The sequence below is a fragment of the Balaenoptera acutorostrata genome, chromosome 14, assembly GCF_949987535.1.
Source record: "Balaenoptera acutorostrata chromosome 14, mBalAcu1.1, whole genome shotgun sequence".
Classification (NCBI taxonomy): domain Eukaryota; kingdom Metazoa; phylum Chordata; class Mammalia; order Artiodactyla; family Balaenopteridae; genus Balaenoptera; species Balaenoptera acutorostrata.
This window is the reverse complement of record NC_080077.1, coordinates 31,887,471-31,902,095: the sequence shown is the minus strand read 5'-3', so window position 1 is coordinate 31,902,095 and position 14,625 is coordinate 31,887,471. Positions and strand designations below refer to the sequence as shown.

Sequence of the window (14,625 nt, the reverse complement as noted above, 5' to 3'; positions counted from 1 at the left end):
AACAGATCACAGGAAACTTCACTGATCAGATGGAAACTGTACTGACTGAAAATAATAAGTGGGAAAGGTAGTTCATCTTGTAACATTGCTTTGTGGCATGGGCTTATGCATTTACACAAGTTAAACTCCTTTTCAGTTATCTAGATAGTTGTGTTCACTTTTGTTATATTGGATACTTTATGTATAAAAACTAGCTAAGAAGCCGATGTTATATAGAAATTCTTGTTGTAATGACCTGGGTCAGAAAGAGGGGAGCAGCAAAAGCAAACAAAGCTGGCACTGTGTAAAGTAGGGTACATTTAGCTCAGGGGTCAGCAAGCTGTGGCCTACGGGCCAAATCTCGCCCACTCTGCCTGTTTTTGTAAGGCCTGTTAATGCTAAGAATTGTTTTCATTCTTAAATGGTTGGGAAAAAAAGAATATTTTGTGCCATGCAAAAAAAAAAAATGTGAAATTCAAATTTCAATGTCTATAAATAAAGTTTTATTAGAACACAGCTATGCTCATTTGTTTACATGTTGTCTATAGATGCTTAGAGGCCTTAATAGCAGAGGTGAGCTGTTGCAACAGAGACCATATGGATTTGCAAAGCCTAACATATTTATTATCTAGTTCTTTATAGAAAAATTTTCCTGACCCTTGATTTAGCTCACTCCTCTCCTGAAAACTGTCATTCCTTGGAATGGAGGAATTTTAAGCATCAGAATTTCGACCTCTTTCCATCTAATTCACCCCTTAGTTAGTTTTCTATTTCTCTGTGAAACTTTCATGTTCAGGTTTTTAGTTGTTCAAACAACTTCTGAGGAAGAAACAACGTCTTAATTTCTCACTATCCTTTGCTGCAGAAACATGCGGAATTCATTCAAAATACCTGAGACCTGCCTATCCGACCAAAACCTTCCCAAATCATTACACCATTGTCACGGTAAGTGCTTAGCCCAGTGGCAAGACTGACCACACCAGACATGCTTAGGCGGAACTGGCCAAGCCGCAGGTCACACATTTCACGAGCATGTGTGGTGGCAGTCACAGCTAATTCAGGCTGGGAAGGAGTGTCTCAGTATGGGGTCAATCCAGGGCTGTGAGATGTTAACTATGAATGAGTGTCCCAGCATTAGGTTCATTTACCTCTGTGACAGGCCAGGATAGCCTCTTGGATGTGAGAAATACTCTCTATTCTGATCTTTTGATTAACCTCCATTTATCTGAAGGTCTGCTGGGAATGGTAGGCTATGTATGAGGACAGCCACTCTGATGTGGGAAAGTTCTTTCTTTCCTAGTCTTTTTTTTATTATATTTAATTTTATAAAGTCTCTTGTTTCATAATTGAATTCAAACTGGCTATATCTCTTTATAAATTTATTTATTTATTTTTAAACATTTATTTATTTATTTTTGTCTGCGTTGGGTCTTTGTTGTTACGCACGGGCTTTCTCTAGTTGCAGCGAGCAGGGGCCACTCTTCGTAGCAGTGTGCGGGCTTCTTGTTGTGGAGCACAGGCTCTAGGCGCATGGGCTTCAGTAGTTGTGGTGTGCAGGCTCAGTAGTTGTGGCTCGCGGGCTCTAGAGTGCAGGTTCAGTAGTTGTGGAGCACAGGCTTAGTTGCTCTGCTGCATATGGGATCTTCTGGGACCAGGGCTCGAACCCATGTCCCCAGCATTGGCAGGTGGATTCTTAACCACTGTGCCACCAGGGAAGTCCCAAACTGGCTATATCTCTTTAGATAAAGCAAGTAAAGCAAATGAATTCTCCTCAATGTATGAGAAGACGTACAAGAAATGATCAAAATGAACTCAAAGGAAGATTAACTTATTTAATATTTATAGATTTAGAACACATCTTAAGGCGTCCTCTGCCTCAGCCTTTATTGCCAAAGGATATTATGTCTTTACTACATTGCATTTATTAGTATGGAACAGTAATTACAACTTATTTAAATTTTAGCCCTTAAGTAATTATATGTATGTATATATGTATATATGTGTGTTTGCATGTGTGTGTGTGCATGTATAAATGCAGATTCCATTTTGCAGATTCACCTAAACATTTGAGTTACCCAGCTCACATGTTTCCAGCTGAGGTCTAACAAGGCAATACTCTGCCTTCTTGTTTTTAGCTCTCATTCTATAAACAAATGTTGTTTTCACAGTCTACTGTCTATTTAGTTCCATGTTTTTCACATGTTTGTGCTTTTTTATTGGAGATTTTGCTGTTTACAATGGCCCTCAAGTGTGGTGCTCAAGTACTTTCTAGTGTTCCTAAGAGCAAGAAGTCTGTGATGTACCTTATGGAGAAGATATGTGTGTTAGATTTGTTCAGTCATGAGTTATACTGAGCTAAAAATATATATTAAATAAGGGATCTTCAAACAGAAACACACATAAAACAAGATTACATATGGATCAGTAGACAAAAATATTGTAACCAAAAGCTCACAGGAACCTAACCCTTTATTTTCTCTAGGAGCAGTGGTTCGATATTCACTAATTCAGTGTTTGCAGCAACTTTATAGAGCATAACTATTGCAAATAGCAAGAATTGACTATATGTATGCATACTTACATAAGTCTACATACATAATATATTAATACTTATACATGTATATATAAATGAGGGATTATACATAAGTGCTATTAATTTCCTACATATGCATATGTATCCATATTCATATATATAGTAATGTTCCGAAATAATGACCCTAAAAACCTCTCTAAATGTAGTTACAACTGCATAGGGTATCATGGGCATTCAATAAAAATATGTGAATTGAAGGAATGACTGGATTGATGGATGGATGGAAGGGAGGAAGTACAGAGACTTGGCAGGCTTCCTTTTAAAGTGCTGGTAACACACTTTAACTTTAACCCATTTGCCAGGCTATCTGATACTTAAAAGCATCCATGTAGTAAATTTCTTGCTATTACTGCCAATAAAACCAATGGCTAATCATTATTATAATATAGAATCTATAATTAGCAAACAGTTATTAATACCATGAGTTATATTAAAACTATCAGCCCAAATCATCTGCCTAATGTCATTCATTTGCAGCTATAGACCACAGTGGAACTAGAATATATATAATACTAGTATGTATATTTGGCATTAGGGTTCAGATCCAGGGGTTTTATATTGAAAGGTATATGGCATCTTTTCAAATATGAGTTATAGGTCTTATGCTATTTCAATTTAAATGTATGTTTTATTAACTTATTATTTTATATTAAATCTTTTTTAAAAATTATCATTTTAGGGGTTATATCCAGAATCACATGGCATCATTGACAATAATATGTATGACGTATACCTCAACAAGAAGTTTTCACTTTCTTCAAAGGAGAAAGATAATCCAGTTTGGTGGCATGGACAACCGGTATGTAGCATTCTTCATGTGGCTCCAAAGTAACCTTCATTTCCCAACGTGACAGTGGATCTCTCTTCTCACTCCACTTTGAGTTTTACATTATCTTCTTTTTTTTTTTTTGGTTATGATAACTGTTTAATGAGGTATGTAAGCCAAATCATTACACTGTACACATTAAACTTATACAGTACTGTATGCCAATTATATCTAAATAAAAGGAAAAACAAAAAACATAAAAAAAGAAATTGTAAACTCCCCCCCCCCCCGAATAAATGAAGCAAGTCCTTTCTTCCTGAATAACGTCTTATATAGAGAGAGGGGGGGAAAAAAAAATTTCAGAGGGCTATGGCAGACCACTAGTGACACCCTGTGGCCAATTCTTATAATTACAGTAGCATTTCGGGAGTTTCTTTCCAATGTAAAATTAGACAACCTGACCTTGGGTTTTTAAATGTCAATAGTCTGTGTTTTAATATTACTTAATTTTTTAACTTATTACTTTGAAATAATTATAGATTCAAAGGAGGTTGCTAAGAAATGTATAGGGAAGTCCCGTGTGCTCTTCCCCAGCCTCTCCTAGGGTTTACATTATCTTTTTAATTTCTAAGGGCTAGGGGTGGGATGGTGTTTCACCATTATTTATAATTATAATTTGAATCTTTTTAACGTGTATAGTTGTTCACCTAAATTGTCTTCAGTTGAAACTTGGATGTTGTATTATAAACGTATCAACCTGGAAGTTACTCAGAAAGATTATCTGTGAACGTTTTTACTCATTCTGTTTTATAAATCTTTAAAAGGGAAAGAAGAACTGTACAATTTTACCAATTTGAAAAATGATCTTTCTTACTGTCCTATGTTTTTTGATTTTTGAAGTGGATGCCAGGATAATTACTTTTTTAAACCGCGACAAAGACAAATTTTAAATAATTTAAATACATTTTAATAGTTGAATAAATTTTGCAACTGTTACTACTGTTCAGTTTCTCGTAAATGGCACCATTTCTACTCAAACTGATTATTCTCTTGACCTCCACTTATTTGAAATTTTCTCTTCTTATAGATCTGGCTGACAGCAATGTACCAAGGTTTAAAAGCTGGTACCTACTTTTGGCCAGGATCAGATGTGGCTATAAATGGCACCTTTCCTTCCATATATAGGATTTACAACAGGTACTAAAGCACCTGCAGATGTGATCCCGTCTAGGCAGGGATGATTCGATTTTTTTTTTTTTTTTGGCTGCGTTGGGTCTTCGTTGCTGCGCATGGGCTTTCTCTAGTCGCGGCGAGGGGGGCGCTACTCTTCGTTGCGGTGCACGGGCTTCTCACTGCGGTGGCTTCTCTTGTTGGGGCACACGGACTCTAGGTGCGCAGACTTCGGTAGTTGTGGTGCGCGGGCTTCAGTAGTTGTGGCACACGGGCTTAGTTGCTCCGCGGCATGTGGGATCGTCCCAGACCAGGGCTCGAACCCGTGTCCCCAGAATTGGCAGGCGGATTCTTAGCCACAGTGCCACCAGGGAAGTCCCTAGAATTTTTTTTTTTTTTTTTTTTGTCTTAATCTTGATGGTAATTTTATTTTTCCAGTTGTTTGGGCCAAAAAATCTTGAAGTCAACATTGATTCCTCTCTCTTACATCCCTCATCCCGTCTGTCAGTAAACCCTTGTGCCTCTAATTCAAAATATTATATGCAGTCTGAGAGCTTTTTATTACCCCCAGCATTAACACTCTGGTCGAGCTGTCATCCTCTTTTGCCTGCACTACTGCAGCTGCCTTTTTACACGTCTCCCTGTTTCTATTTCTGTTCCCTATAATCTAGTCTCAGTTTATCAGCCAGAATAATTACTTAAAAGAACAAGTCCGATTATGGCACTCTTTTGCACCAAAAACTTCAACGACCTGCAGTTTAGCAAAGAGTAAATCCCACAAGGCCCTAGTGGTATGAGCCATGCTGTGCCCCTGCCTCTCAGACTCCTCTCCAGCTACTTTCCTGGGTTCTGTCACTCTACTCGAGCCATACTGACCTTTTCGGTGACCCCAACATACCAGGCTTGCTTCTGCTGTAGGGCCTTTGCACAGGCTGTTCCTCTGCCTGAGACAATCTTACTCCATGTATCTGTACAGCCCACTCCCTCACCTCCTTCTGGCTGTAGCTCAAAAATTAACTTCTCCGTATTGTCTTAGCCTCATCACACTAAGATTTCAAATTCAAATCCTCCCACTCCAGTTTCTCAGTGCCCCATATTCTGGCTCTAGTCTTGCTTTTGTTTTCCCATAGCATTTTTCACCTTTTAATACACTCTGTAATTTATTTATGTATTAGGCCTATTTATTGTTTGTCTTCCTTGACTAGAATGTAACCTCTAGGAAGGACGTCGTCTTTGGTTTGCTCACTGATAAATTCTGTTTAAAATGAAGAAATCATGTCTGACAAAAGATAGTGCACATAAATGCATAAATGAATGAAGTAAATAAAAATAAACAAATTGAACTAATGGATACTAGTTAATGGCCTTCTATTTTAATCGGGGGAACAGTGAAGGAAGGATGGATGAGAAGGAAAGAAAACAATATACATTGAATTTATAGTGAGTCGAGTGTATCTCTCTATAGGTATTGAAAACGGGAATCCCTCTGAGTAGTACTGAATCCCTTTCAGTATTTTTATAATATATGGACACAAAATATCTGAAAATATCAACCTGCCTTCCTGAGCAGGCATATAATGAAGTTATTTTGATTTGATTAATTTTTAAACATTATTTTTACTTTTCATTTCAGAAGTGTCACATATGAAGAGAGGGTCTTTACATTGTTAAAGTGGCTGGACCTGCCCAAAGCTGAACGGTAATATCTAGTGTCAGGGAAGTGCTGGCACAGCGGGATGTTTGTGGGCATAAAATGAAAGTATTTCTTAGTTTAAATTACCATTTTGGAAAAAAAACTTGGCGTTTCCTTTTTACAGGCACTTTTCAAGAATTATTCTTAAAACCAGACATTTAAAGAAAGAACTAGTGTGGCAGAGAAAAGAGTCAGCAGAAAGTCATAAAGTAGGACATACAGAGGGCCGAGGCTCATCAAGAGAGGTCTTAACAGCAAGAACAAGACAGATTTTCAGCACTGAGTCAGACAAGTGCTTACATCCTGGAAGGTCTCATTTACTTCCTGCTAGACCACTATCCCTGCCAAAGCCAAGCAGAACCACTGAACCACTGGGCCTGGTTGTAGAGAAGGAAAGACCAGAGAAAAAGAGGAGGAGACTGCCACAAAGTTCCAGACCTACAAATCTCCCACACCCAACTTGTACCTTTATTCCAAATGGGTAACGTCTTTCTCTGTTTCAATTTTACCCCTAGACCCGATTTTTATACCATATACGTGGAACAACCTGATTCTGCAGGACATGCTCAGGGACCAGTCAGTGGCGCAGTAAGTTTTTCTTTTTAAACAAAGCTAAAATCATCTAGCCTTCCCCCACAGCATGAAACGTTATTCTTTAATTTCCACTGAATACAAGTGTATTTGATATAGATGAAGACATAAAAATAGTTAAAAGTCTAAATGATTATCTGCTTTATTAACCACAAAATAGTTAAACGTGTAAAAAGAGTATCTGCCTTATTAAGCACATCTTGATTAATTTGATAACACTTATTGAATGCTTAGATGCAGCATTGTTATTTCACATCACGAGAACATCAAGGCTAGATCCAGTGTGTCAACTTAACATGTTAATGTAGCCCATTTCGAGCCATGTCACCTGAAAGTCCGTCGTAGAATATATGGCTGTCTATTCAAGCACAGTTCCAATCAGAAGTTCCTTATAATTGGACAATATATTATTGCATCAGTCAGAGTTATTCGCCTTCTAGGCCCCCATTATAATTGAGGTAGACCCTTCAATACTTGTTTCTTCATTATCTAAACCATTTTGTATTTACTACAGAAATATAGTTCTCAAATATGATTTTTTTTAAAAGCTGATTCTCTTCTAAAACCCACTCAAGGCTGCATTGTCTTGGACATGATATAAAGTTGCAAAGGTCCCCATGAGTATGGCGTTTCCTTACCCCACGGAAACTCATTTGACAGTTTTCCTCAGTTGGAATGCAAGCATATTCATTCTGGCAGCATGACTTAGGTGTTTGCCAGAAATGCCCTTCTTCTTCCTTCTCATTAAATCAAAATGATTTCTAATATAAGCCCTGCTCAAGTCTGACCACTATGAACCCATTTGTCCTCTTTTATATTCCTACACCACCCTTGACTGTCTCACAGAATCTAACACTTAATCAGGTTATTCTAAGGGTGAATGGCTTAGTAACTATCTAAAGCATATTCACCATTTCTTCTTTTCCATTTTAATTGTTATCCCTGCTTGATATGATTTGAGAGGGGATACTCTAATCTGCATTTGTCTGACCCCCTACAGCTGACTTTAGGTGCCGTATCTTTTTCTTCTATCCAATGCTCTAGTTTAGTACCCAAATAAATTTTAAGTGTAATTTGGAAAAGTGCTGCCAAGGGAACAATCAGAATGCCCTGAGAGGTCTTTAAGGGCTAACCTAGTCTGGGTTGGGGCTGGTTAGAAAGTTCTCTGAATAACAAAAAAGATAAAAAGTTCACAAATGGCCTGGTTAAGGGAGGAGCTGAGCACATTAGAGGAACAAATGGACAGACAAATGGACAGGTAGCTAGACAAATAGACAATATGATAATGGTAAAAATAAGAATAGCAGCTAACTCTTATTGTGTGCTGCTCTGTGCCAGGTACTGTCTGAATTGCTATATGAGGATTATCTCTCACTAATGTCAGGAGCACTGTGGACCAGGGGAGAGGGCTAAGAGGAAGCTTACAGAAGGAGGCAAGCGCCAAACCACGCGAGTTCTTCTAGGCCATAAAACGTGCAATGGGAAGCACTGAGGCACTTTAATCAGGGAAGGACATGATCAGATCTATGTGAATTTAAAAATCGCTTTTATCATGTAAGAGGAATGGGTTAGAGGGAACAAGGGAAAGTGGGGAGACATGAGTTAGCTTTTACAATGTTTCAGGAAAGAGATAATAGTGGCTTGGACTGTGGTAGTGGCAACCATCATGGATGGAAGAAGGTATATTTAAGATTCATTTAAGAGATGGACTTGATATGACTTGGTGTGAGATAGGTGATGGGGTGGGGGAATCAATGGTGATTTTCAGGCTTCTAGCATAAGCAGGCAGGTTCCTCCAGTAAGACTACTGGAGGGCATCTTCTTGGAGGTGAAGATCATGTTGTGACTGGGGTGCCTGTGACATCCAAATGGAGATGTCCAGAAGGCAACTAAATATGGATTTAAAGCTCAAAGGAGATGGAGATCAGGCAGTTTGGCAGCATACAGTTGGTGCATGGAAGCGGAGATGTCCTAAGGAAAGAAAGAGTGAACAGTGAAAATAGAAGGATTAAGACAAAGCCTCATTTAAAACTTAAGAAGAGGCCAAACAGATGCAGAAACTGGAAAGCTTTATGGCTTTGTTATTGCTATTGTTACTTTTAATCACATACTTTGATTCAGAGTTACTATGACATAATTTGAAAGTAAAAAGATGATTTACTATATTGAAAGCTTATTAACTAGTTCTAGGTTTTTCAGTTATCAGTACCCTTGCTCTTGCCCTGCTATCCCTTTGAGGCTTACTTTTTAAAAAAATTTTAAAAAAATTTTTATTTTATTTGGCGCGCGGCATGCGGGATCTTAGGTCCCCAACAAAGGATCGAACCAGTGTCCCCTGCATTGGGAGCGTGGAGTCTTAACCACTGGACCGCCAGGGAAGTCCCTAAGACCTACTTTTAACAGTTTCTTGTGGGCCTGATGTTATGCCAGGCATTCTTAGAGGTGAAGAAGATGAAGCTCCTGTACCAGAAACCAGGTTGAAAGGGCAGATAAAGGAAATAACGAGTTAATGCACAAAAGGATTCTTTCTCAAAGAAACCTTAAAAAAATTTCATCGCTTAAATAGTGTTTAGATGGGAAGATTATTGTGACCTGGCATAGCTGGAGAAGGCTTTATGAAATGGGGATGTAGAGGGTGACAGGATTTGGAGAGGTAGGAGGAGGTGGGAGAGGCATTTGAAGTAAAATAAAATCAGAACTTCTTAATAACAAATTTGCTCCGATGAGTCTCTAGGATTGATGTTGAATTAGGCACAGAGTGTCCTGGTTGGTTCCAGTAATTTTAAATAATGGTCTAATACTTTAATAAGATCCAGTAATTATTCATTATTAAAAAACAAATTACTAATCTTAGATGGAGTGAAAAGTTGGGAAGAAAAATTTAATTCTGAAAAGAAAATTGAAATTAAGAACAGATTGACTGACATGCTGCTAATGCTCATGAACGTGATGGGAAAATTTCTGAGCACCGAAGAACTCTGTTTTGGGGGAGGCATGTGGAAGGAGCTGGAACAAGACAGGAGGAATGTTGTACCTTTTGAAAAACAGGTTATGTCTCTGCTGCATAGAGCAGCCCTGAATGCCATTTTACCCAAGGGGATTTCCAGATCCAGAGAAAAATTGTTCATTGAGAGTCTTTCCAGTTAATTAATTATATCAGGATTGATTTTACTGTTTCTACAGTGTCCCCTGTGAAAGTGAGTGATCATGATTGCATGTGAAAGAAGTTGGGTTTTCTACCCAAACTTAGTTTGCCTCAGAGCTTTCTATCCCTGTTAATTATCTTACTCATTGCCTGTTATAGGCATTTCTTGTTTCTTAGCTTTGTCTGGGCTAGAATAGGAGGCTGGCATCTACTCACTTCACGTTCAGTGCAACGTGCCATCTATGGAGTGTGTACTTTGTGAACAGCTCTGTGCTTAGGAAGCAGGTGATGAGTTTGGTTACACAGTCCTTTCCCTGCAGGAGCTCCCACGCTCCTGGGAGAAACACACAGGCACAGATGATTTCTAAGCTGTGGAGAGTCCAAAGGTAGCGGGATGCCAGGGTGCCAGGGGAGGACAGAGGAGGAAGGGCTCTGAGTGCAGCCGGGAGGAGTGAGTAGGTGGCCTATGTGAAAGGGAACATAATTATGCTGTGATGACAGGTGGAAACCATGACTCTCACTGGCAAACCAGAGTGCGTGGTCACCCTGAGAATGAGGGTCAGGAAAGTGTCATGGAGTTGATGATAGACTTAGCAGTATATAGAGATGACTGGAGTTAAAGTCTTGCCCTGTCCCTTAGTAACTGTGGGATCACCAACATGTCACTTAACTGCTTTAAACCTCAAGTTTCCTGGTCTCTGTAACTGGAAATTCCAGTAGCATCTTCCATGAATGTTTGCTGAGAGATTTCATGAGGTAATGCACTAACACTCTAAATAGTAATTGGCTTTCTCAAAGCCAATAAAATAAAATTGTAAAATTGTAAAATCCTTTCTCAAAAAAGAAAAAAAAAAGGCAATCATTGTTATAATAGTACTAAGAAGATTAAAAATTTTCCCCAATCCCGTGGGGAAAGTGCTATTACATTTTCTTATTCACTGAAAAAAAAAGAGGTTATGTTAGTTAAAAATTATTCACTTAAACCTTAAGTCAGTTAAATATACTATATCGATAAAGTGTAGAAAAATCTAAAAATACAAAAGAATATAAACAATAAAATAAAAATGAACTCCAACTCATTATTCAGAGACAATCACTGTTAACCGTACCTTGATATATTTTCTTTTGGTTTTCCATATATGTGACTTTACTATGAAATGCTGAATGTATTTAAAAACAAAATTGGATTATGCAATATGTATGGGTGTGTATACAGTTTGGCTTTAATTTTTTAACTTTAGCATTGTATTGTGATCATCTTCCTATGCCATTGTTCTTTAAAAATATTTTTTAAATTATTTTTTATTGGAGTATAGTTGCTTTACAATGTTGTGTTAGTTTCTACTGTACAGCAAAATGAATCAGTTATACATATACATATATCCCCTCTTTTTTGGATTTTCTTCCAATTTAGGTCACCACAGTGTATTAAGTAGCGTTCCCTGTGCTATACAGTATGTTCTCATTAGTTATCTATTTTATACATAGTATCAATAGTGTATATATGTCAATCCCAATCTCCCAATTCCTCCCATCCCCACTCCCTTTCCCCCTTGGTATCCATACATTAGTTCTCTACATCTGTGTCTCTATTTCTGCTTTGCAAATAAGGTCATCTGTACCATTTTTCTAGATTCCACATATATGCGTTAATATACAATATTTGTTTTTCTCTTTCTGACTTACTTCACTCTGTATGACACTCTCTAGGTCCACCCACGTCTCTACAAATGACCCATTGTCGTTCCTTTTTATGGCTGAGTAATATTCCATTGTATATATGTAGCACATCTTCTTTATCCATTCCTCTGTTGATGGACATTTAGGTTGCTTAAATATTTTTTAATGGTTATTGAGTATGCCTACTTAAGGATATGGTATAATTTTTTCTTGTATTTAAATTGTGAATAAATAATGTGATGAATATCCTTGTATGTAAATCTCCATCTGTACTCTGTTTACTTAGGACAAATGCCCAGAAACAGAATTATTAGGTTACAGGGTATGCCCCTTTCAAACTCTCTGGCTACACATTGTCACATTGTTCTCTGGAACATGTGTAACCATTTAGGCTCCTATAGAAGTGTCTATGGACTCTTCTCCCCAGCATTGGAAATTATCATGAAAACCTTTGCAGTTAAATAATGTTTGAATAATGTTGAAGTTGAACACTTTTTCTCAGGTATTTATTGGCCAGTAGTCTATTTTCCTTTGTAGGGAATATGGTTTAATTTTTTTTTTTTTTTTGGCTATAGAAATATAGGGAATTGGTATTTGGTAAATGTAGTATGGGCGCTGGGCTCTGATATCCTATTTCAAAACCCAACAATTTCAGAGAAGGAAATTATTTAATTTTTACTCGATTAGATAATGGTTTGGTTAATTAAGCCTTAATTCATGAAGATAATCTTAACTCCAATTTTTTTTTTCCTTAGGTAATTCAAGCCTTACAGTTAGTAGATTACACTTTTGGATTGTTGATGGAAGGCCTAAAGCAGAGAAACTTAGTCAATTGTGTCAATATAATCCTTTTGGCTGACCATGGTATGCTTTTTTTTTAAATCATATTTTATCGTGCTTTTTTTAAAATTGTATTTTATCGTTGATTAAATCTTATCACTTTGGGGAGCATACAAAAAAAATAGAGATTTTTAAAGTCTATTTCTAGACCTAGAAGCTCTTGAATGAGCAAAGAATGAGCTTTGTAGTAGGCTGTGATGAATAGAGGACTAAAATTTATACTTTTAGTTTAATTATTCTAACATTCATTCTGAAAAATCTATCCATACACTTAATTTTCTATATATTTGGAGTTAGTAGTACTTAACAAGGATGTGGCTGGGCTGTTATCATAAAAAATGTCTTCTTTTCAGTGAATGATTCATTCATATAGATTGGCTGCTGTTTACTGAATTGGCTAGTTTTACCATGTTCTGTGTATTTCTTTTGAGTCATGTGAATAGACTTCTATAAAGTCCCTGTCACTCCACATTTCTCTGCTTGAGGGTAGCTCTCCATTTCAGTCAACCTGAATATTAAAAGAAGTGAGACAGATGTCATGCCCTCTGCAACCTCACTTTTAAAGTACTCATTCATTCAACAAATATTTTTAAAGTGCTAACTCAATGCCAAGTATTTTGCTCGATGTGGTGTGGTAGGAAGTACATAAAGCAGAAGTGGACCTTTTCTAGACAGGGTAGTCTAGATGGGGTGAGAAGAGGAAAAGGAACACATCTGCAGAATTTTGTTTATATCTTACATCAAGATAATGTGAGACATAGTAATTTATTTTAAAAGTTTCTAAAATGGTTCCCTAATACTTTGACCTATTGTTTTAAAATTAAAGAAAATATTTTAATGCATATTTTGTTAAAAAAAATTATAAAATATAAAAATAATAAAATGAATAGTAAAAATAATAAAAATAAAAATTTGGATGGAGTCTGAAGAATCTTCAAATAAAAAAGGTTTAACTACCAATTCTTTTTTAAAGCATATGCTTCTTATATAAATTTAAATAATACACTTATGAAAAGTAAAACTTCTCTAGGCTTTGTTCTCTTGCTTAATGTATTGTTTTATAAAAATGCCTGTTATTTTTTGATTTAAAAATATATCATGTTGCTTTATGTAAAATCAGATGTTATAAAGATTTAATTAGCTTCCTACAGAGAACTTTCTTCTTTGAAATTACTTTAATAGATCTGCATTGAACAGATGATCTGTTTATAATTCCTATCTGTTCTCCTCTTATAAACATGATCCTTCTCTTCCACTGCCAGGATTTTCAAGGCCTGCTAATTAGAATAAAGTTATTGGGTAAATTGTAAAGGTTCTCAGTCAAACTTGGTTTGAGATCTGTAACATAAAATATCTCCTATTTGACCTGATCAAAGACAACCGATTGTTACCATCTTATACATTCAGTGAATAATTTTTTTTTAATTCAGGAATGGATCAGACTTATTGTGACAAAGTGGAATATATGACTAATTATTTTTCCCAAGTAAACTTCTACATGTATGAAGGACCTGCCCCCCGCATCAGGAGTCATAATGTACCTCATGATTTTTTTACCTGTAAGTATGAAGATGACCACATAAAAAAATAAAGGTAATACTGAAAGCGAATAACCATAGCCTCCTGATTCTGAGGATGCAGGGATTACCAGGCCCCCTCTTCTGACCTCTTGGGAAGACCACACAGAAGCAAATGAGAAAAATCCCATGTTTAATTACAGTCTGTCGTTAAAGTCTATGGTAATATCTAATATTGTTAAGTTAAAATATACTCCATTCTTAAATGCTAAAATAATTCTTTGCTTAAAGTACTTTTTAATTTAATTTTACCAGATCATAGTCATTAATAAGCGTCTGTGTCAAATTCACCTGAATTGTTTATATTTCTTTGCAGTTGTAATGTGATTTACTTCTTTTTCTTTCCAAACAGTTAATTCTGAAGAAATTGTTAGGAACCTCAGTGTAAGTATACAGTCTTCTAATACATATGTTTAAATTAATGGATGTCTTTAATCTAAGTTTCAAGAAAGCTGTATTCTATATTTTCGAGTCCAAGCCATTTGTAATTTATTTCTTAAACCTCCATCAACTTTTTAAAAAATTCCTGTCAGTTGGTTTTACCTTATCTGTTTTTATTTTGGAGTTGACACCACTATTGGAAATTTGTTT

The 14,625-nt window shown here is 36.6% G+C and overlaps 1 protein-coding gene across 2 annotated transcripts in view; it reads left to right on the top strand.

Annotated features, from left to right (window-relative positions):
* The window catches only part of ENPP3 (ectonucleotide pyrophosphatase/phosphodiesterase 3), a 97,743-nt gene that overhangs the window by 41,929 nt on the left and 41,189 nt on the right, over positions 1–14,625 (top strand). For both annotated transcript variants that reach the window (XM_007190870.2, XM_007190869.2), the window contains 8 exons: positions 845–924; positions 3,252–3,371; positions 4,426–4,535; positions 6,142–6,207; positions 6,717–6,789; positions 12,373–12,481; positions 13,888–14,016; positions 14,387–14,418. In XM_007190870.2, the coding sequence (XP_007190932.1) occupies positions 845–924; positions 3,252–3,371; positions 4,426–4,535; positions 6,142–6,207; positions 6,717–6,789; positions 12,373–12,481; positions 13,888–14,016; positions 14,387–14,418 (719 nt within the window). The remainder of the gene's footprint in view (positions 1–844; positions 925–3,251; positions 3,372–4,425; positions 4,536–6,141; positions 6,208–6,716; positions 6,790–12,372; positions 12,482–13,887; positions 14,017–14,386; positions 14,419–14,625) is intronic.